The sequence below is a fragment of the Castor canadensis genome, chromosome 1 (assembly GCF_047511655.1).
Source record: "Castor canadensis chromosome 1, mCasCan1.hap1v2, whole genome shotgun sequence".
Classification (NCBI taxonomy): Eukaryota; Metazoa; Chordata; class Mammalia; order Rodentia; family Castoridae; genus Castor; species Castor canadensis.
The window spans coordinates 94913467-94940316 of record NC_133386.1 but is presented as its reverse complement, the minus strand read 5'-3'; the positions used below and the strand labels follow the sequence as shown (position 1 = coordinate 94940316).

The following is a 26850-nucleotide window of genomic DNA, read 5'->3' as shown; positions in this document are numbered from 1 at the left end:
ACTGTTGTTTACAGCAAAATGGAACATGAAATCATTATGTTAAGTGGAATGAGCCAAACACAGGACGATGACTACCACATGTCCTCAGTCATTTGTAGAACAGAATGGAATAATGGTTACTAGAGTCTAGAAAAGGCAGAGGGGGAGGGGACAGAAAGAGACTCAAGGAGCACCAAAGCACAGAACAGAGAAATTAGTGCTGGTTCTTCTTTAGCACAGGATGGTAATTATTGGTTAAATAACCTATATTTCAAAATGACCATAAGAGTCAAGATTTCCCAACATACAGAGATATTGATTGATAAGATGGAAATACTTATTATCCTGATTTGATTATTACACATTGGATCCATGTTCTGAATTGCCATAAAGTACCACCTAAATGTGTACAAATATTATGTACCAATAAAAAATAATATAGCACTTTAGCTAGACTGCTTTGTAGAATTTAGGAGAAATGGTGTAAGATAAGTAGTGAAGTTCTACGGAGTGGCTAAGAAGCCAGTGAAATGAGGGCAGTGATTTTTATCCTAGGCGAAGTGAGACTAAACTTAAAAGAGTCCATGAATTCTCTGAAATACTATCTAAATATATGTATACTCATTTGCACCTGGATTTTTCTAGTGGCTGTGTTCATAGTTTTCATTACAATTTTGAAAAAGTTCATACAGCTCTACATTTTGAGCTTTTTAAATTACTCTGGTTAGAATAAATCACTGTTATTATAAACACACACTTATAGAAATGCAGGTAATTTAAATTTTTCAATGTATCTAATCAATGATTTTGTTGAACATGACTGTTTATAAGAAAACATGCAAGAGATTAAGAAATCATATTTATTTCTTCTTTGGTACAACTAGAGATGTTACCTCAAACCTTTAAAATAGGTAATCTCATCAGTAAAACTTATGAGTGTCAGGGTATCATAATTGCTTCTTTGCCTTAATATAGACGAGTTCAAAATACCGCTATTTTAGGTACAGAACATGCAAGTCAACAAAAATTCAGACTGAGATGACAACCAACATACAATGTAAGGAACTTATTCCCTGTGACACAACCTTTTCATGCCAATCCCAAGAGGGCACAGTGATGAGATTTAAAGCACCAATTTTATTGAATGTAGTGGGGTTTCTTCACAACTAGCCTGTGATATCTACGTAGCTGAATCAATAATCTGAGAACAACATCTAACTTAAAAATGAAAAAAACTACTCAACTGAGGTAAGCCAAACAGTTGTTTTTGTTTATTGGCACAGTGGCTCACAATATATCTTATATGTATAGCACTCAAAATTCAAGGTCCTGGGAAGAGGATTATAAATTTACTTAAAGAGACTTAAAAAGTTTTTTTCAGTTGACTCCCTTGTCTTCCCTCTATGGGAAAGGGAAAAGGACTTACTGAATAGCACCATTATTCTAAACGTGATTGTCAAGTACAACTTCTGTCATCATGTTGAAGGTAATATATTATCGTCTTGGTCCCAGCTTTGGGTGGTGTTTCTCCTCCAAGCTTCTTCACCAGGTGTGGTTAACGTCGACAGTCAAGCGGCACTAACCCTTCACTGGTCTGGCCCTTTGCTAAACGCTCGCTGACCAGCCTGCAGGGTACAGGAGGCTGGCTCGCAGAAACCTGGGGGGCCAGGAGGTCCTGGGGGTCCAGGCACGCCAGGAATTCCTGCCACCCCTGGGGGGCCTCGCTCGCCATCCCGGCCATTTCTCCCGTAGCTGGCAGGGCCTGGGTCTCCTGAAATACACAAAGATTGCACATGTGAACAGGAAAATTCTCATGCCTGTATACAAACTAGCAGAAGGCACTAGACCCTCACAGTGTGAGGTAAGGGGCTGAATAAATGCTTCTGGAAGATGGATGATGATGAAGAAGAAGGGGAAGAAATTCCTTTTTTGGACTTGGGTTTCATAGAAACTAGATGCTGAAGGAAACCTCTATGTAACCCACACTTCCATCAGCAGAGCCGCACTGTCACCATGGTAGCCTCTAACCGTACGTGCCTAAGTGTGACAAGGCCAATCTGAAGAACTGAAGGAATAAACTCCAGCCAGATTTTGAAGACTTACTATGAAAAAAGTATAAAATATGGTCATAATTGTTATGGTTATTACATGATGAAATAACATTTTGTACCTAGTGAGTTAAATAAAGATATCAATACTCCTTAAATTCTAGAAAATATTGTTGGGTCAAAAACGCACCTAGCCTACCAAGCATCCTAGCCTCGCACCACAGTAAACCAGACAGTACCAGTTGTTTTCCCCTTGGGAAACAACTGCTGGGAGCTGCATCTCACTGCCCTGACCAGCCTCAGGAGAGAGCATCATACCATACATCACCAGAAAAGATCAAAATTCAAAATTTAATTATGGCTTCTACTGAACGTGTATCACTGTCACACCATCATAAAGCAGACAAGCCCTGATCACCTCAAGTCAGTGACCATCTGTACTTTAAATTTCATTTCACCCGATTCTTTTCACCGATTTAATGTGATTCCTAGACTTAAAATCACACAATATGTATATTTGTGGCTTTTATTTTATTTTTTATTTCTTTTGGAACAATGTTGCAGTAACAGCCTCCTCTCCCTTATTTCTTTTTCCTTTTCTTATTACTTACTGGTTAGTTGTCCATTGTGGCATTTACAAAAGTTCTTACAATATATCATACTTGAGTTCACTGCCTTCTTTTTTCTATAATTCACAAATGATATTTTTATTTTAGCTTCAGAATTTTCAACTTCAGAATTACAGGCACATCTACAATTCTCCTTTTGGGGGGAGGTTCATTGTATTTCTTTTTCTAAATTGTTTATTCATTTATTCATATGTGTATACATTGTTTGGGCCACCCCTCCCACTCCCCCCCACACCCCTCACTTCCTTCTGCCTTCTTTTCCAATTTTGTTGAGGAGAAAACGTAAGAGGCAAAAAGAAAGACATAGTGTTTTTGCTAGCTTCAGATAAAGATAGCTATACAGAAAGGTTCCTAGCGATGCTTCCATGCACATGTGAGTTCACCCCCTTCACCATTCTCCTTCATCCCCTCTTTCCCCATTCCTGCAACAGTTTCAATAGATATCATTTTTCCATTTAAATGCATATGTACACAATATTTGCTTATTTCTAATAGGTAAACCACATCCAGACAGACTCATAGCTCAGTGGTTAAAAACACAGGTTTTGGAGACAAATGGCTTTGTTAGTTCTAACTCAGTCATTTATGAATAGTATGACATGAGCAAGTCACTAGCCCAGTCTCTTTATCTACAACATGGGATAATGCCTTCCTTATAGTTAAATCCCATGATTGAAACCATCTGTTACATGGGGACTACTGCCATTGCTTAGATGTCATTTGTTACACTCTTTTAGAAGACTATGCCATGAACTCCACTATAGCAAGCACCTTGGGGACAATAGAGGACACTGTCATGTTCACCAGTGGGGCTTATTGCCTGAGGCATGGCACTCATGAGGCATGGCACCCATGACAAAGATGATACAAAGGCAATGGCAAGGAATCAGGAGAAAACAATCTGTTTATGCTGAGATAACATAGTATGGAGGTCCTCATTCCATCTCCACTTTTTAACTCAGCCATTCATCCAGAAAGCCAAAAAACAAATCTGCATGCGTAATTATATGCTGCTTAGGTTTACTTAGTTTTCTTCTTTTCCAGAGGTTTTCACTCTATTTTATTTTAGTGGTCTTATTCTATATGTCTTATTATAGTGACCTGATCTTGTTCAGTGGTATCTCACATATTTTGAGAAGAAGGTAGGTTAGAAACCCTGGTTTACATACAGTATCTCATTCTTCCTTGTGTGCTTACAATTAGACCTACATAAGGAATATCAGAGGGCAAAACATTAAGTTTTAAGGGAGAACAATTATCTTTGAATTTATGCATCTCAGGGCTATAGTTAAGCAGAGATAGGCTATTTTCAATAATTTCTCCCATAAGCTTTTATCCAATTACATTAAGTTGTAATGAAGCAGATAAGATTATGTATTTTCCTCTAGTGGAAGAAAGCTTTTTCCATCTACAGCATCTATAGGTAAGGCTGTTGTAACTGTGCCTTAAGCAGATTCTGTCAGGACCTCTGACACTGACGGCAGCTAAAGGTTAAGTTGGTTTTGTTTCTTTTAATATTTAGAAGATTGACCACATCTGGCTACATAAAAAAGATGACTTCCATGTACTTCATCAGTAGGCATGTCCCCACTAAGACATACCAGGTCTGCCCTAACAAAATCAAATCGCGATTAGGAGGAGAAAATGATGATGCCCATGAAGGACCGTGGTCATATAGATCAAGGGAGAAGAAACCCCAGCTCACAGGCCAAATCTTATTTTTTTAAAAATAGTTTTATTAAAACACAGCCACAGTCATTTGTTTACAGATTGCCTGTGGCTGTTTTTGCAGTTCTAGGGCAGAGTTGAGTAGCTGTGAGAGAGACCGCCTGGCACTCAAAGTCAAAACACATGATTCTTTATAGAGAAACTTTGCTGACCCCTGATGTCATAAAGAAATTCCTTGGTGCCTTTATTAGAAGAAAGCTTATAGTACAAGAATAATGAAAATGGCCTCTGATATTCCTGGTTAGGGTTGGGAGACAAGAGGGAGTGAGGGGAGGGACTAACTGGAAGGTGAGCAGTGTGCTTCTGCTGACAGCTGCAAGGGGACGTGGGCCAGTGTTGCCAGAACACCCAATAATTTTCAAGAGAAGCCAGGGAGCTGAGTGTTTAAATAAATAGCTCTAGAGTTTTAAATGCTAACAACTAACTCAACATTTTCTTTAACAGTTGTAGGCTAGCCCCCTGCCGTGGTGGTGCATGCCTGTCATCCCAGCTGTGCAGGAAACGTAAACAGAAGGGTCATGGCCCAGACCATCCTGGGCATAAATAGGAGACCCTGTTGGAAAAAACAAGAACAAAAGGAACAGAAGGGTGTGGCTCAAATGGCACAGCACCTGTCTAGCAAGTGCAAGAACCTGAATTCAAACTGCTACACTGCCAAAAAGAAAAAAAAAAAGGAAAACTTTTTTGCTTTTCACATTTAGATTTCACATTTTAGCACATTCCAGGATAATTTCTTTTAGCTTGTTGATTTTACTCCAAATTCCTGTTTCTTCTTTGAGGAAAGAGTCAATGAAGACATCCTGTCTGCCTTCAATTTATATTACAAAAAGCACATGGAGCCCCATTCTGCCTCTGGCAAGTACAGCAATTTACCCTTTGGAACTTTGGATAATGTCACCACCATCATCAGCACTTTTTAAAATTTCCCTTTCTTATGTGCCATGCACTGTGCTCATTACTGATCCCCTTTTCCTTCGGGGTAAACTGAGTTAAGAAGGCTAAATAGCTACCATAGTCATAGAGCCAGAAAGTGCTGCAGTCAGAAATGAGGCCTGAACCATGGCTCCAACACATGCACGTTGATTTGGCAACTCTGCAGAGGGCATGTGTGTGGTAGTGGTATTTAGTTCATTGGTCCTCGGTTGAAATGAAGTAAAAAAAAAAGCAACAATAACTGAGAGATAGGATTGATTCTTACAGACCTCTATCATAAAAAACTAAGATATTTTTATGAAGTGTTGCTCTGAGGAAATAAACAGCCTTAACGGAGTAGCTTGTCAGTTTCTAGTGAGCCATGGCCCAATTCGTTTGCTCTCAAGGATGCCCTAAACTTGCAGGGTGGGAGCCTCGTTTGGGGTGACCCAATGTCACAGTCCGGGTATTGCGAGAAGTGAAGCTGACTTGCTACCGCTGTTCACAAATAGCATATTTACTCCAGCAGTTACATTAAAGAATATCCGAGTGCTACTTTGCATCTCTTAAGAGGAAGGGAAAGCGTGGATCTGAAGCGTTCTCGTTCTGCTTTCCCTAATTAGCTCTACAAACTGACTACTGATTACATGGTAAAATGGGTATCCATGTCATTCTCTGTGTGAACACTAGAGGGCAGCCATGTTTCATGGATGGAGGCTGATCCTGGCTGGAACATTCTGAAAGAGGAAGTTAATTACACGCTGTAGAATGAAAGGGACTGTATGTAGGCAAAAAGAAAAGGAAAAAAAAAAAAAAGCTGCAAGTAATTTTCAGCATTAAATAGGCTATCTAGTGATTAACCCAATGGTTACGTAAACTTTCTGAATGAACCAAAAGTTACATTTCTTATACTGAACTTACTTTTGTGATATTTGACAAAGGAGTGTAAATTTAAGGAATTGGTGTAAATTGGTTTATAGAAGATTTTACAACTAAATAAAATAACTGCACCAATAAAGGGCCATCACAAAACTTAAACATAAACTGAACATTTGTTTTTCCATTCAATATTCACAAGCAAAGCTCACCTATCTGCAAACTTTGCACAAAGCCAAGTATAACTTCCGTGGCCAAGATGGGAAAAGCATGTCAGTTCACGGGTCACATTCCTGTAAGATTTGTTATTTAATTTATCCCTTTCCCTAGTGAGTTTCAAGGCTCAAAGAAGTCAGGATCTGTTATTCAATATTTTTTCTTAAAATCCTCAGTGGCCAAGGAATTAATCACACATGCCAGGTTCAGTGGCAGCAGGCATCTTAATGAACTGCCAGTCTCCCAGTAACACAAACTGAAGGGTTCGGAAGGGCTCGGGGAGACCAAAGTCCCAGGGATCACTAATATGATCCACCTATTTCTGGGGCAGAGGCAAAAAAGGAAGTGAGATACTAAGTGGCTGGGAATATGCCCTAGTCACACAGCTAGGATGATTAAAAAAAAAAAAAAAAACCATCATTTCACCCACTTCATGAACCTGGGTTTGGGAAGCAAGAATATGTCGCTCTGTCACTCATAATCTGAGACCCTTCACCAAGGCATGTGACCTGATCTGTGTCATGAGTGTGTCTGTGTGCTGAAGCTCTTAGAATACTGTCAAGCAGCTGACCCCCTTCTCCAGTAACTGTGCTTTTGAAAGTTAACCTGTAGTTTTGAGAAACAATCTGGAACTGAGATCGTTCACTAAGTAATGTCAGATATCCTCTCAACTGAAATGTAACAAAAGTCCTCTCAAAACACAAAGTTGAGACACAGGAAAGAAAGTGAGAAGGTGAAATTCAATGTGAGAAGGAAGAAAATGAGAGGTGAGGGGTGGGTAGCAATCAGAGAACCGGGATGTCAACTTAGAGAAACTAAAGCAGATACCTTAAAAGCAACTGAGGCCAATAGGAGATGGGGACCAGGAACTAGAGAAAAGGTTAGATCAAGAAGAATTAACCTAGAAGATAACACACATGCACAGGAAATCAATGTGAGTCAATGCCCTGTATAGCTATCCTTATCTCAACCAGCAAAAACTCATGTTCCTTCCTATTATTGCTTATACTCTCTCTACAACAAAATTAGAGAAAAGGGCAAAATAGTTTCTGCTGGGTATTGAGGGGGTAGAGGGGAGAGGGAGAGGGCGGAGTGGGTGGTAAGGGAGGGGGTGGGGGCAGGGGGGAGAAATGACCCAAGCATTGTATGCACATATGAATAAAAAAAAAAAAAAAAAAAAAGAACCGGGATGGTTCTGGAAGTCCTACCAGATTGGTCAAAGGAAGAAAAGAAGAGGAATAGGAAAAGGGCAGGGTTTAGGAGGCCTGAAAAAGGGAGTCCACAAAATGTTTTTAAAAATCATATTTAGGTATTAAACCCAAGACGAGCTACAATTTTCTTGATTTTCTCTCTTCTTCATAGAGGCGCAAAGATGAGAACCAGGGCAGGCTTTATCCCACCCACACACCGATGATCCAATGTAGGAAAAAGCACACCAGCAAAGCAGTGTCTGAGGAGCACCCTGTTCACCCGTGGAGTCAGACTCAGTTCCTCCAGGTGACTGACTTACTGCAGGTGGCAAATAATGTGCCACCTGGGGCACTGCACATGCAGAGCTGGTGTTCCTAAATCTGTTTTTAAAATTAAAATGTCTTTTACCTTCAGATGTTTTGAAAGTAAGAATCAGTAGAAACCATTATGTATTTTCAGTAAAGGAAAATGTTTCTAATAGTAGCAAAAGTCATTGGTTCAGGAACTATTAAATAATTTGTCAACAAATGGAGACGAAGTTGTTAGGCAATTCTATAAATGTATGGCTATAATGACATTTAACTAGTTGTAATCCCTCCCACAGGTGGAAGGAAGGCATTCTTGGTTTCTCCTAAACATCCATCAGGGAATCCACACTTACTTTTTCCTGCCCTAAAAGTTTCCCTTGATCCTATTTTGCTTCAAACAGATTTTCTTCCCTTTTGCAATCAGAGACACTTCCTTTTCCAGTCACAAAATAATTATTAATTTGTGAAAACATTTTGAGAGGCCCATGAATCATAGTTTTAGAAAGGCAGTGTTTGAGCCATCTCCAAATGTGTTCATGCTTTTTTAAAATTTTAATAAGAAAGCAATCCCAGGAGCAACGAAATAGATAATTGAAATACAATGATGTTTTTGGCTACAAATACAGCCATGATTAAATATGTAAGCCTCTGGCAGAATTACAAAATGGCCATTTCTTTTCCTAAATTCCCCTAAACCAAGTTTTCTAACTCTATTATAGAGGAACCCAGCACCAGCACCACCTCACGTTTTTTTTTTTTTTAGCTTGCAAACCCTCTCATCTTGGCTCTGCCCAGCAACAGACTTCCAAGGGCTGGAGGGCTTCCCTAAGCCATCACCTCAGCCACCATGAGTTTGCTGGAAGTCTACACATCATTCAAACTCAAACTGAGCTGGCTTTTGGTCCTGCTGTGCTGCTTGGGTTCGCAGATCATTTCCCAAGGAATGTGTGTGTTCAAACCTGCACCCTGGGACAGGGTAGTCAGTGTGTGAAGAACACCGAATGCCCAGTAAGAGCCAGGCTCCTTACACAAAGGCAGCTCTGTTGCCGCTGTCCATGCAGCTGTGATCTGTGGCTCTGTGGGGTTCTTTGTGGCTATGAGTAGGAATGCTTGGGTTTGTTTTTTTTTAGGGGATAAAGATTTTTGGAGGATCTGGATGTTTGAAAGGAGAACTTTTAAAATAAAGTTTCAGTTATTCCTCATGCAACAGGAATAGCTGAAAACTTGGATTAATTTTCCAACTGCTCTGACTTTGTGTATTTAAAAAGTAGAGGCTTGGTGTGCAAAGCTCAGTGATACAGCTCTGGGTTTGGTGCCAGGCCCTGGATTTGATATGCAGCACCACAAAATATTAATAATAATAATAATATTTTTAATGAGAAACCATCATATGGGCTAATAATGAATATGACTTTATTCTTTCAGATTTTGTAACAAGTGGATTATGGCTGAACTTTGACACCATTTTTCTTAAAAAATTAAGAAATTAGTATTTTAATATTGACATGTACTTTCTCACAAAGAATTCAATTATGACTTATAGATCATTTAATTCATTAAAGCTGGTCGAGAAAAATCTTTGCCAGCTATTATAATCACTAGATATACTGAGAAGTGTTAGTCAATCCAGAAGCCTAACAGCTTCTCCACCTCATCCTGCCAGACTCACTTACCTGGGAGACCTGTAGCTCCAGGCAAACCTTTGGGGCCTCTTCCTGGAGGGCCGCGCTCCCCCTTTTCTCCCAAGTCACCTGCATTTCATTAAAGAAATGTTAGTTCTCTATATATCTATAAAAATAAAGTTCTGTATTTTAAACTGTAAGCAAAGCCAAATCCAGAAACCAAAGGGCGTAAGGTTGCTATAAACTAGATTGCAGTAAATATCTAGCAAGATAAAACCAAGTTCATCACATTAACAGATCTAAAAAGAAAAGGTCAAGTGATCATAACCACAGACACTGAAATGGCATTTCATCAAATTGGACAAGCATCCTTACTTGGTGAGACATTTAATAAAATAAGAATCAATGGCTACTCCCTCAATATGATACACGGTATTCACCTTGACCCAAAAACTCACTAAGGCTTACTGGGAAACAAAGAAGCGAGCTGTACACCATTTGCTATGGGAAGTTAACAACACACCTATTGTCACATGATACGAGTATAGATTTTAAAACTAGAAAACAAACCCCAAATCTACTACATACACTAAAAGAATTCAGTAAACTAGCAGGGTACAAAATTAATATATAGAAATTAATAATTTTCATATATATAAACAACCAGCTGTAAGATATAGTTTTAAAACGCATACCATGTAAATAACAATTAAAATATTAAGTCACTAGGAATATGCACATACATGAGTGCAATAGAGCCCTTCTAACAGATACAGAGCTATGGCCATCCCTAAGCTGAATAATCACCATGATCCGAACAACAACAGCAACACAAACATTTTCAACCAGAGAAGGTGGGTCTGAAGCTTGTACAGAAAATCATGTGCGTCGGAATAGCCACAGCCACCACCCCCAAGAAAAGCAACACCAAGGGAATTAATCCCACCAGCTATGAAGACAGACCACTGTGGTACCAATCTATGAACAGACAGAGCAGTGAGGCAAAAGACAAAGGCCAAACCAGGGCCAAAAGCAAGCAGGAATTCATTCGTAATAAAAGCAGGTGGAAAAGGTGGAAAGGAACAATTCAGTTCAACAAATGGTGCTGGAAGTGGGCAGTCAACGGGAAAAAGTTAAAGCCATAGCTCTACACCTCATACCACATTCCAGGACAAATTACAAAAGGGTCAAATATTTAAGAACCAGGAGGAAGTAAGGCAGATTTTTTTTAAACTTCAAATTTGAGTTGGCCTATCTACTTATAATTCAGAATATGCAATGTTCGTTCCTAAAGTGAATACAAAAAAGACCAACAACACAATTTAAAATGAGCAAAATGCATAAGTAGGCAAGTCACTAAAATTAATACATGAGAAAGTTTCTGAATTCACTACCATAACAAAATAAATGCAAATTTTAAAAAACAAAGATGCTATTTTAACAATAAGATCAGCAAAATTTCTGAAGTTAAACATATTTAGCAAGTTATAGAGAAATACAGTATTGCATATTAATGATCAGAGTGTAAATTGGTACAGTCTTCCTGGAGGATAGTTTGACAATAGTTACCAAAATTTCAAAGTGAAGTTCTGTTTTTCTCAGCAATTCTACTTCTAAAAATGTATCCTAGAAATGGTTAGAGATAGAATTAGAGGTAGAGATAAGAGTGTACATTGATATTTTGTACAAAGATAAACATTGTTGTTCATGCAACCTTGCTGTAATAGCAGAAGACTGGAAGCAAGCTAAAGGTTCATTAAAAAGTTAAACATTATGGGATGTCCATAAAATGGAATACCATGCAGCTGTGAAGAAGAACCAGGAAGCTTTTTGGAATGATCTCTAGGACATAATGTTAAGCAAAAAAACAAGAAACAAGGTCCAGATTGCTTGCTAAAGGACAATGTGATTCTGTTTCTTAAAGGATGCAGGGAAAATACATACGCATATATCCTTACTATAATGGTTTATAAGGACTTGTAAGACACTAATAATAATGGTAAAGATAAAGGAAACCAAGCAGGTGGGAGAAAGTGGCTAAAGAGAAATTTTTCCCTAAATGCCTTTCAGACATTTTTGGACCAATGTAAATTTAGTATTACCAAAAATAAATTAATGAATCTAAAAAATTTAAAGTGTGCTATCACAAGTGTCTCCCACTCTTGACCCATTATTTATAGAGGATATAAATTTGGATTGGAAGCAACTGTGTGCACTGGGAGACACTTACACAAGTTGATGGGATTTGGGCATTTAGCAGCCACAGAACAAAGATGTACTAATTAATTTTGGTTCCCTGCAGAGACCAAATCCAGAAACTGGCCTGACGAACAAAATGCTTTGATAGCTTGGTTAACTGGTCCTAAATGAGGTCTACCACCCTACTCTCCCACTAGTACAGTCATACATTACTGTTCTGCTAAACTATTAGAAGACACGTCATTTCACAGCAATGTGAAGACACACAATCGCCTTCTCCAAACATCCATATCACACCATCTTTATTCAGTACTGAGTCAAATTTGTTATAGTTTAAAGGACAAAGTTGGGTGCACAGCAAAAGCAGGAAGAGTATCTTTACAGTCATCTGCACATTCATCAAATAGTCAAAAGCCAATTATGAAGTGTATGTTTAAAGTCACCATAATTTGATTTTTGCTGTAAATACTCGTATGTGGATTTTTTTTTAATGATGAGTCAACTACATTTTCAAAACAATTTAAACTTGTTTAAGTACCATGCAAGGACACAGAGCTATGTGAAATTCATATTCACAAAGACTAGCTCTTTTTTCACTCGTCATCAATACAGCCTTACTATATTAGGAGGATTTGCAACTTGCATCTTAAAAACTAACAGCTGAAGAAGTCTTGTTAACTTAGCAATTTAAATGTCATAGCTCTGTAGATCTGGAGGCTGGCTGATGAGAAGACAATCTCCAAATGTGCCACACTGACTGAATTCAGGAGATGAGGAGATGAGCGATCACATCGACAGTGAAAGTTTAGCTTATTTACACATCCCACCCTGATGCCACACCAACTGTAAAACATTATTTGCAAGAAGTAAGACTGCTGTCTTGTGAAGCTGTCTTTGGGTTATTGGCCATAGGGGAAAAAAATTAAGGCAGCTTTAAGACAGAGCCACCATGCAAACTGCTGCTCCACGCGCACCATGTGTGCTGGCTGCTTTACACACGGGTTCATCAACTTTTACAAATTATGGTCATCTCTACTTTGAGATGTACAAAAAACTGACTTGAGAGCCAAAGCCCCCTTTGTTAGCCTACTCAGTCAGAAAATGCAAATACAGATACAGATCTTCTTTTTAAAAGGCTTTCCTAGGAGGTACAAGGCTCTGAGTTCAAACGCAATACTGCCAAAAAAATAATAAAATTAAAAAGTTTTACATCAGGTATAACTAGAAACACAACTCCACACAAACAGAGTGGAAATTCTTGTTGCTGTGCAGTTGCTATTTATTTCAGTTGTTGGCAAGCTGTGATTGACACACTCTCCCTGTGAGCACATTAATGGAGAAAAAGGTGTCAGTCCCTGTTACAACATCTCTATTTTCTCAAACTTTCATTTACATATTGACAGCTCTGTTGGGCTCACACCAAAATATCTAAAATATATTGCCTTACCAAAAAGACTTAAAAGTAATCCAAACTGTGAGTCTTTTAAAATAATATTTATGCATGAGAGACTGATGTAATACTGAGCAAAGTGAGCATACGGCCACTTTGACATCCCTCATTATGCCTTGGACCTACAAGTCTGTGTAATATATAAAGCACGTCAGTGAAAAACAAAGAAATTACATGTGATTTAAGCTTTGACTAGGATTCTAGAGCTCCTGTTGAAAATGTTCCACTATGGTGTTCAGTGTATTTTCTAGGAGGAAAACATTGACGAAGACATAGCCTGAGCTGTTAAAAGCATTTCTAATAAAACTAGCTATCTTATTTATGTAATAATTTCTCTGGAAAAAGACTCCAAGTGACTCTATGGTAGAGCAAGACTAATACTACCCACTGTTTGCTAGGAATGATGGGGGAAAGGTAACAACAGGCAGCAATAAACTACATCTCTTCTCCTATTGCTGAAAATTTGAGTTTCAAAAATGGTGGAGTGTGTGTGGTTTTTTTGAGGGAAAAACTGAGCTGCAAACCTTTGGATAATAGAAAATATATATTTTATATTAAATGCTGTTGGTGGGACAAGAAAGGTCAAGTTCAGGTACCTAGAATTATATATTTACAAATTTTAACAGCATTGATTGATTAAAAACAACGAAAAAAAATCTGATTACCCTTTCCTGCTGCCACATCAAATTTCAGAGTAAAGCTGAAGGAAGATGGCTACTTCAAATGGTAAGGGATAGAAGCTTGGAAGAGAAAAGTCATTCAGAAGACAGACTGTTGTAAATACTGAAGAATAAATAGAGGAAGCTAGCTCATATGATCCAGCTCTGGATGACAAGTGAACTTAGTGCTAAAGACATTTTCCAGGTTCCAGTAGAGAAATATACTTTTCTTCCTTTCAGTTTAACCAAACCAGTCCAGCCTCACCACAATTCAATGTGGCTAAGAGCTTCTCCAAAAGTTTCCCAACAACTCACTTTTGTGTTCAGAGGTTCTCAACCATCGCTGCACATTCAAATCACGTGGGAAATAGTTTTAAATCCCAAAGCCCAGATCAATTAAATCAGAATCTCTGGACCTGGGACCCAGACATGGATAGTTCTAAAAACTCCTCAGATGATGCCAATGTGTGGCCAAAGCCAAGACCGGCAACTTTACCCAAGCTGCTCCAGCAGAGGAACATGCACATCTTCGTTTCTTAAGGAAGCATTGTGCTGCTAGCTCAAAGTGAAGCTCTGTTCCAAGTATGGAGACTTCCTTTCAGATACAAACAAACAACACAAAACAGGGCTGCAATTGTTTGGTGTTCTCCTTCCATAGGAAAATGACCGACTGATTTCTCCATGCCAATGTGCTTGCTGCATCAGTCACCAGAGATCCTATTAAACCAGCATGCTAGGCTCTACCCCAGAGTTTCTGATTCAGTGGGTATGGATGGGGCAGAGAATTCATGGCCCTAAACAAGATCCCTGGTGATGGTGATGCTGATGCTCCAGGGGACCTCTCACAACCACTGTTCTGAAAGAGACTCAGGAAAGGCGACGTCATTCTCCAAGGGCTGTGCCCAACAGATCCAAGTAAGCCAATAACCCACCCAAGGTGGCAGAGTGAGTGGGATGACCCAGAGAAAGCACCCAGGACTCCCTAGTGACAGAACAAAGACGAGGAGGTGTGGTGACTTTTTGGAGGAGGTGTGGTGACTTTCTGGAGAAAGTGCAGGTCTCTTTAAGATGGACTCTCCTCTCAGCTCACTCTCCTTCTCTGTATGAATTGTCCAGTCTCTGAAAGTTTTGATACTGTGCCAGCCTTACAGGAGGTCCCAATTAGAGCTCAGTTTTTAACATGCAGTTCTGTATGTGCCAAAAAGAAGTAATTAAAAAAATTGTTCCAGCTGAGGGTCTAGTAGGCCAACTGCATCAGCAATTCATTTATAGATCCAGAAAGGCAGCTTGCTTGGCCTTTGACCATCCACACCATAATATTTATCCCTAATTGGAGCACCAGGATATTAACAAAAAAAAAAGACCTCTTAGTTTTGAGGCCATTTCTTTCTGAAGCTCCCCAGAGAGCTGTCAGTAACTCATCATGATATAGAAACTCCTCACTTTATTTAATCCTTGTAAATTATCCAAGGCACATGCACTTCGAGCTGACATACTACTCACCCCAACTAGCAGACACCACCTCAGGCAACCAAGCCAAAAGAAATGGACTGAAGCCAGTCCTGCAGACTACCTTATACACTCACAGCCCTGTCTTTCTGGAAGGACTTAGCGTGTTTAAAATAAAAGTGAACAAACTCAAGTACTAAATAGGGAATAGAGTTAGAGTGTACATCAGAGCTGAAGAAAATGCATCAAAAATTAATAACCAATGTCACTTTGTAAAAGAAGAGGGAAGCCACTCTTATGTATGATGATTTGTCCTGCTAACAAATTGTTTTAGTTTTAGTAAGACATACATTCTAAAGATGGTTGCAATTTCAGAAGAACTCTTCAATGACTTTAGAGACCTAGAAAAAAATTGTTGACTCATCCCTTATCAGATCCTATACGGTTTGTTTTGAACTCTGTTTAAGACAGAGTATAATTGAGCAAGATGAGTACTAAATGCCAAGGGAGCTTAGTTCTAGTTTGGTCAACAGAATATTATATAAGAGTTTTCAAATCTTTACTATCACTACAGTAAAACAGAATAACACATATTATCTCGTAAGATATTCAGGAATTGATAAAACATGAATGTCATGAGCTTGAATATAGATTACTTATTCATATTCAAGGTCAGTGTGTTCCTTGGCTCCATCTGGGCAAAATAGCTTACCTTTAGGTCCCCTCAAACCAAGGGCACCAGGGGGACCTTTAATGCCTGGGAGGCCACGAATTCCCATCTGACCTGGGAAACCATTCTCTCCAGGGGGCCCTGGGGGGCCAGGGGGGCCAGGCCTTCCAGGAAGACCCGAGGCACCCATGTCTGGACGCTTGAGGCTAGCAGCCATCTCAGCAAAATGCTCTGAAAGATAACAGACATGACCCAGGTGAGTCAGACATGGCAGAGAGTCAATGAACAGAGGTTCCAAATGCTCTGAAAGATGATGGACACAACCCAGGTGAGTCACCCATAGTTCCAAATGCCTTTTTTTTCCTAAACACATCACCAAAGCTTGGACACCAGAGGCAAGAAAGGAATAAAGTTGGTTACTTTGTCCATGGGCTTTCTGGCAGGAAGCATCACTCATGCTGTTTTATGTTCGGCTCTCTTGGATGCATTTGTTCCTGCTGCACTGAGCTAGTGAGGGAGCACTAAATTGCACAGCTGTGGGACGAGGAGTATTCTGGAACGATGAGTGTGCTACCTGAATCCCAGCTGGATATCTGAAAACTCATGATGGGGAGAAAACTGAGTGTCTTAACATGGGTGGAAGTACTGTCCAGAAGCTTTTTTAAGACCAAGGACATCATCCAGAATTAGCATTCAGGACCGGCATCGTTTGAGACCCAGCATCAAAAACTTTTAAAAGATATTCTTATGTAATAAAATGAGGATTCATGGTTTCTTATAAATTCTCCCTTCACATTTTTTTTCAAGTTTGGAAAAGATAGCAATCATTAAAAATAACCTTTCCTTGAGAATGGTCAAGGTTTGACTTAAAAATTAGTAACTGTGGGCTTTTTCAGGGACATTTAAATAGATTCAGAATCACCCACTGAAGTCATGGAATGCAAGAAATCTCCCTCATTAAAATGCTCTCAGGGAGCATTTTATAATGCTAGTATAATATTTTTTAAGCTTTAGGGGGGTGAACAAGAACCTGAATTGGAAACAAATTTCTAGCCAACATTTGAAAATTACTTAAATGTGAATATTCTAAATTTGTCTTCTTCAAGTAAACATAAAATTATAATTGTCTAGATACAAAATGTTTAAGATTGAAATGGAGTTTTGGGATAAAGTGTCTGCACTTTATTTGGCTTTCAAATATAGAAGAGTTCATTTCATTCCTCTTTGCTTCTGCAAAAGTCTGTCAGACAAAAGGGACTGGGTAGTGAGCATACAGAAGAGTATTTCTTCAGGACAGAGTTAGTTACACCAGAATAATTTTCTGTGAGAAGACTCCAAGGTCACAGGACCTCCTTAGTTGTAGAGTATGTTTGGCATATCTTCATTTTCTGTGAGGTTTCATAACTAGATCAGTTCTGAAACAAATAACAATCACCACAACTATAGGTGAATTTAGATAAAGATTTACAAGTGTAAAAACATATCACCATTTTGGAAAGATACTGTCATTGCTTTTTTACTTATAGTACACGAGTAGAAATAATGTCCTATAGGCATGGAGTCTGTCATTTAGTTCTCACATAATTTAGAAGGAAATCTAGGATAGTCCAAGATATACACTAAATGGTAGGATATAAGGAACAGGGTACCGAGAATTTGTGTTTGAAAGGAAAAGGTAGGGAGTGGGTATATGTACATATACTTTGTCATAAATTACTCCCAATCCCTTGGAAGAAAAGAGAAAAAAGAAAGCAGGCTAACCCAGAAAGGCTTATTTTGCTATGAGACCATAAACTGTTAGAGATGACAACAATTGAATAAAACAAAATTGGCGTTAATATTACTCAAAATCGTCCACCTTTAAAGCATGCAAAACATTACTATCAGCTACCCTTGCATACTTGCAAGAATAAAAGCTTAAGAAGCGAGAGTTTGTGGTGGAAAAAGTGAAAGCATGTGATTTATTTACCTTGCATGACTCTCATGCAAACCTGCTTAATGTGCTGATCTGTCGGACCTCTGCCCTGAGACAGGAAAGAACAAGACAGTTTATTCTTGGACTGGAATGAGAACATGGTTAAATTGTAAAGTGACAGCCACTGCAAGGATCTGGGGGCTGGACTGACAAGGGAGCTTGCTGCTGAGGAACTGGTATGTAGTGTGCCCACTGCTAGGGGAACCACAAGAACTGCCCAGCACTCACCGGAGGACCCTGGACACCAGGCAGGCCAGTGGCTCCCTGTTCTCCCTGAACACCCCGGGGTCCAGGTGGTCCTCTTGGTCCTTCCACTCCAGGAAGTCCCCGACTTCCTTCAGGTCCTCTCAAGCCAGGTTCCCCAGGGTTACCTTCCTGGAACACAATAGAGCACTGTAAAAGCAGAGCTAGACACAAGTATTGTGCCAGTTGAGTACAATACAAACACTTGCAGGAAATTCTAGGTTTCCTACATTCTATCTTCTAAGTAGTTTCTCTCAGAAGATACGTAATGCCACTCCATAACTCACCCTCTTGTTTTTGTTTCTTTTTAATCATTGTGTACTTCATTTTATTAAAAAAAAATTTTGCTATCCTATTATTGCTGTACTGGGGGTACATTGTGACATTTACCAAAGTGCTTACAATACATCATAGTTGAATTCACCCACTCCATTATTCTTCTTTATCCCTCCATTCTTAGAATAGTGTCAACGGATGTCATTTTTCCATTTTGATACATGAGTACATACTATTTCCACCATATTCACCGTCCACACCCTTTCCTAATATCCTTGCCTCCTCCCGCTGGTGCTAACCCTCGAACAGAACTGGGTTTACTTTCCTGTTCTCCGTTTTTGAGAGAAAAAAAAAAGACATTTTTGTTTTTAAAAATAATACAGGGGATTTCATTGTGACATTTCCATGTATATATGTATTATAACCTGAATTGGTTCATATCCTTTATTTTTCTCCTTTCTACTTTACTCCCTTTCTTATAGTGATTTCAACAGGCTTAACAGTCCAGGGAAACTTGTAAAAAAATTTATTATTTATTATTTCAAAATCATTGGGCTAATTATAGTCTAAAAACCACATTCTTCATACCTAGCTACTTCCTATGAGCAAGATAGTAGTCTGGGATTCTTTTTTGGTTTTGTTTTAATGCTGGGGATGGAACCCAGTGCCTTTCACATGCTAAGCACACACTTAGCTACACACTCACCCCATGGAAGCTAGTTTTTAATAAGGCTTGTTAGCATTTTCTGGCCACTGAGTTATTTCAAGATATGCTATCTGGGTATCAACAATATAGCAATCATAAAATGAAGATAATTCCAGAAAAATAAATTACGTAGCCTCACTTCTTTTAGTGAATCTGAAAACACTAGGTATATCTAGGAAATACAAAATACTAATGTAAACTAAACCAATGTACTTAAAATACCACATTTAAAATGCTGTATTTAAAATACTGAGTCAAAAAAATTCAGGTTCACAGTTTAAGAATTAAGGAAGTTAAAACCTAAATATTAAAAAACTTACAATCCACTTGTTTCCTCAGCATGAAAGCATGTAAGAGTTGGAATTTTTTTCTGAAAGCAGATCACTAAAAGCATTTAAAAGACTCTTCATCTACAGTGGTTGCTTTTAAAAGAGACTAAGTTAAAAAGACTTTAAAAGAAGACTAAGTTTTTGTGAAACTAAAATTTATTAAAATTCCTCCATTAGAATTTGTGGCAGAGAAGCAACAATGCAACGGATACTGAGAGTGACAAGGAGAAGATGAAAGGACCAGAGGCAGCAAGGGGAAGGCTAGCGTTCAAGACATGATGGTCACAAAGCAAGGGCATCCTGCCTCTGTTTCATACGCAGCAGTTATCTACAAAGGGGCTAACTCTTTCAAATGTCCAAGTATTTTAAATCCAAGGGAAGAAGGTGAAGAAGCAGTGCTTTCCTTAGGCATATCCAGATGAATCGTGGCAAGTGTGTCCTGGCTACAAAGGAAGCATAGGTAGGAGGGATGCAGTCCAAGGCAGGCCCAGGCAAAAGGGAGACCCTACCTAAAAAAGAAACTAAACCAAAAAGGGCCAGGGGAATGGCTCGAGTGGTAGAGTTCTCTCCTAGCCAGTGTGAGACCCTGAGTTCCAACCCCAGTTTCATACACACACACACAAAAGGTTTCCTGAAAAACAGTGTCAAAAAGAGAGCTAAACATGTACTATGGAAAGCTGCAGAACTGTCAGGTTCCCAGAGTGGAAAACTTTAACAACTTCTAAAACAACCATAAGAGAAGCCAAAAATGAACTGAAAAGTGCACTAAAAGACCAGCAGAGCATACTCTGCTGGCCGTGGCTAAAATACTGCTAGACTAAGGGGCAGAAACCTTCTGATAAGATCAAGGGCCACATGGCTAGGATGTCCTAAGGGTCCTGGATCTTTGGGGAAGAATTCCTCAGTTGAAGAGTAGTACACAGAAGTAGAAGTCGGTGACAGACATCTCCTTACCCACTTCATCTGTGGTGCAATCAGTAAGGAAAGTGAAAGTCTATGGTAACCATTTCCCTTCATTCTGGGACAGGGCAACACAATTTCATCACATTACCTGAGCAGTGCCAGGTAAGAAAGGGATAGGACAGAAGTGATGAACTAAGGGCTAATTCCTAATTATGTCCAAATTAAAATACAATTAACTTGTGTTGATCCTGCATTATGACTGATTTTTTTCTTTTACCATTTGAACTCTTTCCAGGGAACATTACTGAGTATTTCCAGACAGTGACATAGGATTCCTATTCCCATACATTATAAGGTTCACTTGCTCAATCCTAAACCACTCCCTTCAAGGATTCTTAGGCAACAAATGTCACTTGAAACTTGGTGTTTAGAGGCAGGTAAATCACTTGGTGTTTAGAGGCAGGTAAATCACTTCATATTATAATATCCATTTCAGTGGTGTGCAAGAGCCCAAGGCTGGGCACTGTAACCAAGTCGGGGTGGGTCCTCCTGGACAAAGTAAAGCAGACAATGAACCCAACATGTAAGTGTGAGGAAGTGGATTCCAGACTAGGAGAACAGTGAAAATGCTAAATGACATGGCACATAAAAGGAACTGCAAATGAGTAAAGTTCCAGATATGCAATTGAAACCCAAGAACACTTCATCAAAGGCTTTGTATGCCTTGCTAAGATTTTATTCTATAAAATGTTATTTTTGAAGGGTTTTGAGTGAAGGAGTGTTGCACAGTAGGTTTTCTTTTCGTTTAAATTAGATTTCGCTTCCGTGAGGATAATTTGTTGGATAGAGACAGAGAAATGGGAATATTCCAGAAACAGGAAGGACTTATAAATGCATGGGGAGCTGGGGGTGGATCTGAGCTTCACCTTTTCTCCTTATATTTTCTTCAGTGTCTAGTGGACGTACATTCCTTGCAAATTAGCAAATCACCCCAGGTTGCATACCAATTGAATCTATAATTCTGAATCCATCTAATCTCTGAGGTCCTCGGTTTAGTTTCTATAAAATGATGAAATTGAACAAGCTGATCATTTTCTAGTTCTAATAATTCTCTTTTATGTTTTCTTGTGTCTTACACTTCTATCTTCCTTCCTCAACTAGAACATAGAAGAAATTAAGAAAATTACTGAAATATTTTGCCAATAAAATTCAGTTATACTCTCCCACTGGAAACTCTTTAAAAGTGACCCATTTGGGGATGAAATTAAAAGTATTCCCATGTACAAATTGAGCCATTTGTATTAGAAAAAAGAAACTTCCTTTAGAGTGGTTAGTTCAAAAGATAAATCCAAAGCCACCCATGGTGGCACATGCCTGTAATGTCAGCCTCTGAGAGGCTGAGGCAGGATGATTCCTGGTTTAAGGCCAACCTGGACTACCTAGTGAGTTTGATGCATGAGACCCTGTCTGGAAAAAAAGGTAGATCTATTTACACAGTTGTGATTTTTTTTTCTTTCGGATTAATCCACTACAGAAAGAGTAATTATAGACATTTATTTCCTTGAAGGTAAGACCTCTAAAAGTTGAAGTTTATACATTGATTTCATAAAGAAGATCATTACATTTTCTACATCTTTATTGATATTTTTAATCTTTTATGCCATTACGTTCATTATACTTACAGATCCCTTTGGACCAGGTAATCCTATATCTCCCTAAATCAGGAAAACAAAATTACATTAGAACAACATATTCACACTTGATAGTTTCCTAAAACACTATGAAAGCTATTGTACAGTTGAAATGTAGAAAATTATGATCCTGGCATTGCAGAAAAATACTAGACCCAAAATTTGTATTCTAGTCCCAATTCTGCAACTGAACTCTGTGACCCTGTGTGAGCTGAGCAACCTCCCAGCCTTTGGCTACAGGATCCTTTAAACAGCAGGGTGGAATCAAACAAAGCTACCCAAGTTCCATCCAGACCTCAAAGGGTTGGCAGCGAGAACTGAAATGTGTAAGTCAAAGATAATACAATAGCATTTTGTTACAAAACAAGAGACATTTAAACCTATCTACTTAAAACTTCATTTTTGTAACTCAAATGGTAATGTAAATTCATTCCTCAAAGTCTATCAAACAAATATGCAGACTTCAGGCATAAAAACTAAACATCTTCCACCATTAATTCAGCTCAGCTCATCTGATAACCTCCATACAAAACAGAATAATTTAAAACATTCTAAAATGAACCAGTTTTACAGAAAATAAAATGGAATAATCTCGTCACAAACTTAGTAGTTAGGAAACTCTGCCCAACTCAAATCTTACATTTATATTTACTGTAAACTCTGAAAATCTGAATAAAGCATTTCTAGAATCTTTTCCTGCATGAAAAGTTCTCTAGAGCTATTTCATGAAAAATCTCTTATCCTGACCCCAAAGGACAAAAACATAAGTTTCCATATTAGGTCATGCTAGTTTGTGTCAAAACCACAACTATGAGCCAGCAGACCAAGCAGTTCTATCAGTACAGATAACTTGTTCTCATTCTATTTATTTTGTGATGGCACTAGGGTTTGAACTCAGGGTCTCTCACTTGCTAGGCAGGTGCTTTTACCACTTTAGCCACTCCGCCAGCCCAACTTGTTCTCATTCTTACTGCTTTCCTGGGGTTTTATCAGTCATTCTCTGGAGATAGAGATCACTCCTTTGGAGAGTTTTAGGGTAAAGAGAATGCTTGGTCAGACTTGTGAGTCACAGCTTCCTATCTACAATAAATCTTCACTTTTGTTTCCATGACAGGCACTATTCATACTTTCTATAATTCTATAAAAGTAACTTTGAACGACTAGATGCAAGACCACAAGAGAATTCACCATCTGTAAGGGAGTCCTCTAAAAATTTAAAGCCAGGTTTATCAATTGCAGGGTGTTTCTTCTCTCCTTTACTTGATCTTGGCTGCAATCTTGGAAGTCTTTTGTTCACTTAGAAAAGAAACATCTTAGACTTTCAAAAAGGTGGTGAGTTAAAGATAACAGAAAAAAATATATATATAGAGAGAGAGAGAAAGATTTCTAGTAGAGTTCAAAATTGGTAAAACTTCACAATTTAACCAGAAAAAAAGAAGCTCACCAGGTCACCCCTTCCTCCTGCTTCACCTTCTTCACCAGAGGCACCCTAAAAATTAAGATAAAAGATCACATTTTAAAATTCTTAGTCCATGGGCCAACTTTAACCAGTCAACATTGATAAGCATTCAAAAGTGCCCACAATGTTCCAAGATCATGCAGAAAAAAAAAAAAAGTTCTCAATAGTGTTCCTTTTAGCAGACTAATCCAAACTGGAAAAAAAAAAGCCTAGAAAGAAATGAGGAGGTGAAAATGTGTTCCAGCTATTAAGTTGAGTGTAATTCAGTTAGTTAAATTAAATTAACAGCCCTGTCCAGCAAGTCTGTAATTTGGTAACCCTGGAAAGAGGGCTCTTACAGTAGAAAAAGGAACCCAGAGAAATGGCTGAGTCTAACTCATATGCACAGGGTGTTTGCTGAGGTCTTAATCAAGAAAACTTCAAACACTATGATGTGGCTATGGAAGACTCCATTAGATCTGAGTAAGTCAAACTGGTGAACTAAAGAGACAGGACTACCCTCTTCAAAGGAAGGACAGTATGGCGTCCAGGAGACAATCCATCATTATTAAAACAATAGGTAAGACCACAGATCAAAGTCAACTATGGGTTTCAAGCACTTTGAAGTACAGCAAAAGCCACCATGAGTCTCCATCATTTCAGTCACACCCCAAAACCAGCCTGTTCCCCATATATATTTGTGAAGTGGTGTGTATCAAACACCACTAATCAAATGTACTACTTACTTGTTCACCCTTTGGACCTGGTTCTCCAAACACACCCTGTAATGGAAAAATAAAATACTTTTTCAGTATTCTGAGCTGTTTACATAACTTCAGTTGTTTATATGATTTCACCACCTAGCAAGAACTGGGGAAAACCAGGACAAAGTGACAATTATCCTAAGAAATTCTGGTAACTTGGGGGCATTCTCTGATCACATCTACATAAAATTTCACTTAATAAAAATGTAAATTTAGAACTAAATAGAAGGCATGATTTCAGCTAAAAGTTTTATTTTTCTTACTTTTTTAGCTTTCTAATGAGTTATTAATATTTTTAGCATGGTAATTTAGCATACATTTCATACCTGTCATAGCTCTCTCTGACAAACTCTAGAAAAATCCCTCATTGGACCAAAAGCAAGCCTGATTTCTCAACATACTAGAAATCAGCCTTCTAAATTAAGGCTCTTTATGGAGTGCTGGATCTCTTACCCTGTCACCTTTCATTCCAGGAAGCCCAGGGGGTCCAGGTAAGCCAGGGAGGCCAGCGCTGCCAAGAGGTCCCTGGAAAACAAACACAGAGTCCCCAGAGTCACTGTCTCTGCAATGCTGAGAGCTCACAAGTCAGACAGGGTCTTGGTGTGTTGACTTATGTCTACAATACACATGCTGTGGTTGGTATAACTCTGCTCCTCAGCTTGCCTCTCTCCCACACTCTGAGGGCAAGAGGGTCCACCTTTGAGGCTCTCAATTCCCTTTGCACTCTTTTGCAACAGTGGACTCTTTCAGTCAAGCCTGGCAATGTGCTGCCACTTCTGCTGTGTAAACAAGGACTGTACAAGAAGCAAAAGGCAGTGTTCACCCACGTTCTCTTCCATTCCAAGAACAGCCAGGCACCAAATTATGTCTCTTGGTTTTCAAATGTATACTGAGAACCACACTAATTCAAATATCCTCTGAGGACATCCAAGATACAGTCTCAAAGTTTCATGTTTACATTTCCACACATTCACATAATGATAGAAATCAAATACAATTGCTTAAATGACCTTTGGTATATTGTTTTTTCTTCCTTTGCTTATTTTAAAAATGTATTCTGTTGCAGAGATTGGAGACCTCACTTACCAGTTTACCTGGTATGCCTGGGGATCCTACTGGTCCTATTTCTCCTCTACTGCCCTGTAAAAACGCAAACATCATTGTCAAGTAGCTATTTGTCCAAAATCAAATGCTTAATTATTATGTAAATAAAATAACATCCTACCTAGGTTTTTGTTTAAATATAAAAGTCATCAAAATATTCACCCTACCCTTCAACTGAAGATGTTGGCTATTAAGTGCCTACAAATTCCTCTGTTCATCTTTCACTGAATGTTCTAGTGCTGTCTGTTGTATTGCAGACCATTGGAAATATCTGGTACATATGTGTGAAATGGCAATTAGCCATTTTCAGCATCTAAGTCACTCTCTAATTTATATCATGGCTACTTGTGTATATATTTTATCCCCTCATTTAGATCATGTGTTCTTGAAGTATTAAGTACAAATTAACTTGGCATTCTGCACAGTGTCCAAAATATGCAGTAAATTTTCTAGTCTACAGAACATTTGAAAGCCACATCTGGCAAATGATCTCTTACCACCAAAATAGTGAAAAAAGAAACAAAGGACACACATGTTTAACCTAAAATTACTGCTGCAACTTCAAAAAATCACAGATGGTAGAAATTTATAGTTTTTAAGATTGAAATTGCTTTGTTTTACTCATTCTTACTCTAAATATGTCTTAAAAGATTAAATAGTTTTTGAGAAGTGTAATTCATAATGAAAATACACTAAGAACAACAATTTTATTTTATGGGTAAAATTTAATTTTTTACTTGAAATCTAAGTCTTCAAGTTTTTATTTGAAACTCTAAACTTTTAAAAACTTTTGAGAAAAGCATACGAACTCATCAACTTTTCTTGAGAACTTCATGTATAGTTTTATGAATTCTGATAAACATTTGTTTTTCTTCTAGCATGTGTCCCACTAAGGTGCATACTGAGGTTATTAGATAAATAATCCCATTTCCTAGAAGATATATTTATGTCTGAAAGGAGTCATTTGAGTGCTTTCTCTTTAAAATGACGTGACAGTTTGGTTTTGATGTTTAATATTTATAAATGATTCTAATAAGATTATTCTGTTCTGACCCACGTGTTATTCACCCATCTTTAAATTGACTAGGTATGAAGATCCATAAACCTTCTGAATTTTTAGTTCCCATAAAGGATTAAGAAATGTTGGTCATATTACAATAGTCTCTAGGTATGAGTTACAATTTCATGGTAGTCATTGACTTACAGGTGATTTAAACTAAATGCTTTTAGATACTTATAACTTACAACATTTTTTATTAACTACCTGTCTGGGATGTGAGGTTGGTATGATACATTGGTCCTCATGAGCAGCTTGGAAGCCAGAGGCTGTGCTCTGTGAGGATGGATGCCAGGAGAATATAAATCTGGGTGGAACTAGCCATTGCAAATAGATTCTTCTATTCAGCTATAAGTAGAATGGCTTCTGTTCCATTAGCTTGGCCTAGAACTTCAAAGTTCAAGACAGAGTTCCTGTAGTGTGTCTGC

At 38.4% G+C, this 26850-nt stretch overlaps 1 protein-coding gene across 6 annotated transcripts in view; it reads right to left on the bottom strand.

The window, feature by feature from the left end:
* Window positions 1-854: 854 nt before the first annotated feature.
* Window positions 855-26850, bottom strand: part of Col9a1 (collagen type IX alpha 1 chain) — an 84223-nt gene continuing 58227 nt past the window's right edge. For all 6 annotated transcript variants that reach the window (XM_074080412.1, XM_074080415.1, XM_074080438.1 and 3 more), the window contains 10 exons: window positions 25348-25401; window positions 24715-24786; window positions 24244-24279; window positions 23504-23548; window positions 22051-22083; window positions 18140-18286; window positions 17906-17960; window positions 15979-16167; window positions 9561-9638; window positions 855-1750 (listed from right to left, as the gene is read on the bottom strand). In XM_074080412.1, coding sequence (XP_073936513.1) covers window positions 1566-1750; window positions 9561-9638; window positions 15979-16167; window positions 17906-17960; window positions 18140-18286; window positions 22051-22083; window positions 23504-23548; window positions 24244-24279; window positions 24715-24786; window positions 25348-25401 — 894 coding nt within the window. In that variant the 3' untranslated portion in view covers window positions 855-1565. The remainder of the gene's footprint in view (window positions 1751-9560; window positions 9639-15978; window positions 16168-17905; window positions 17961-18139; window positions 18287-22050; window positions 22084-23503; window positions 23549-24243; window positions 24280-24714; window positions 24787-25347; window positions 25402-26850) is intronic.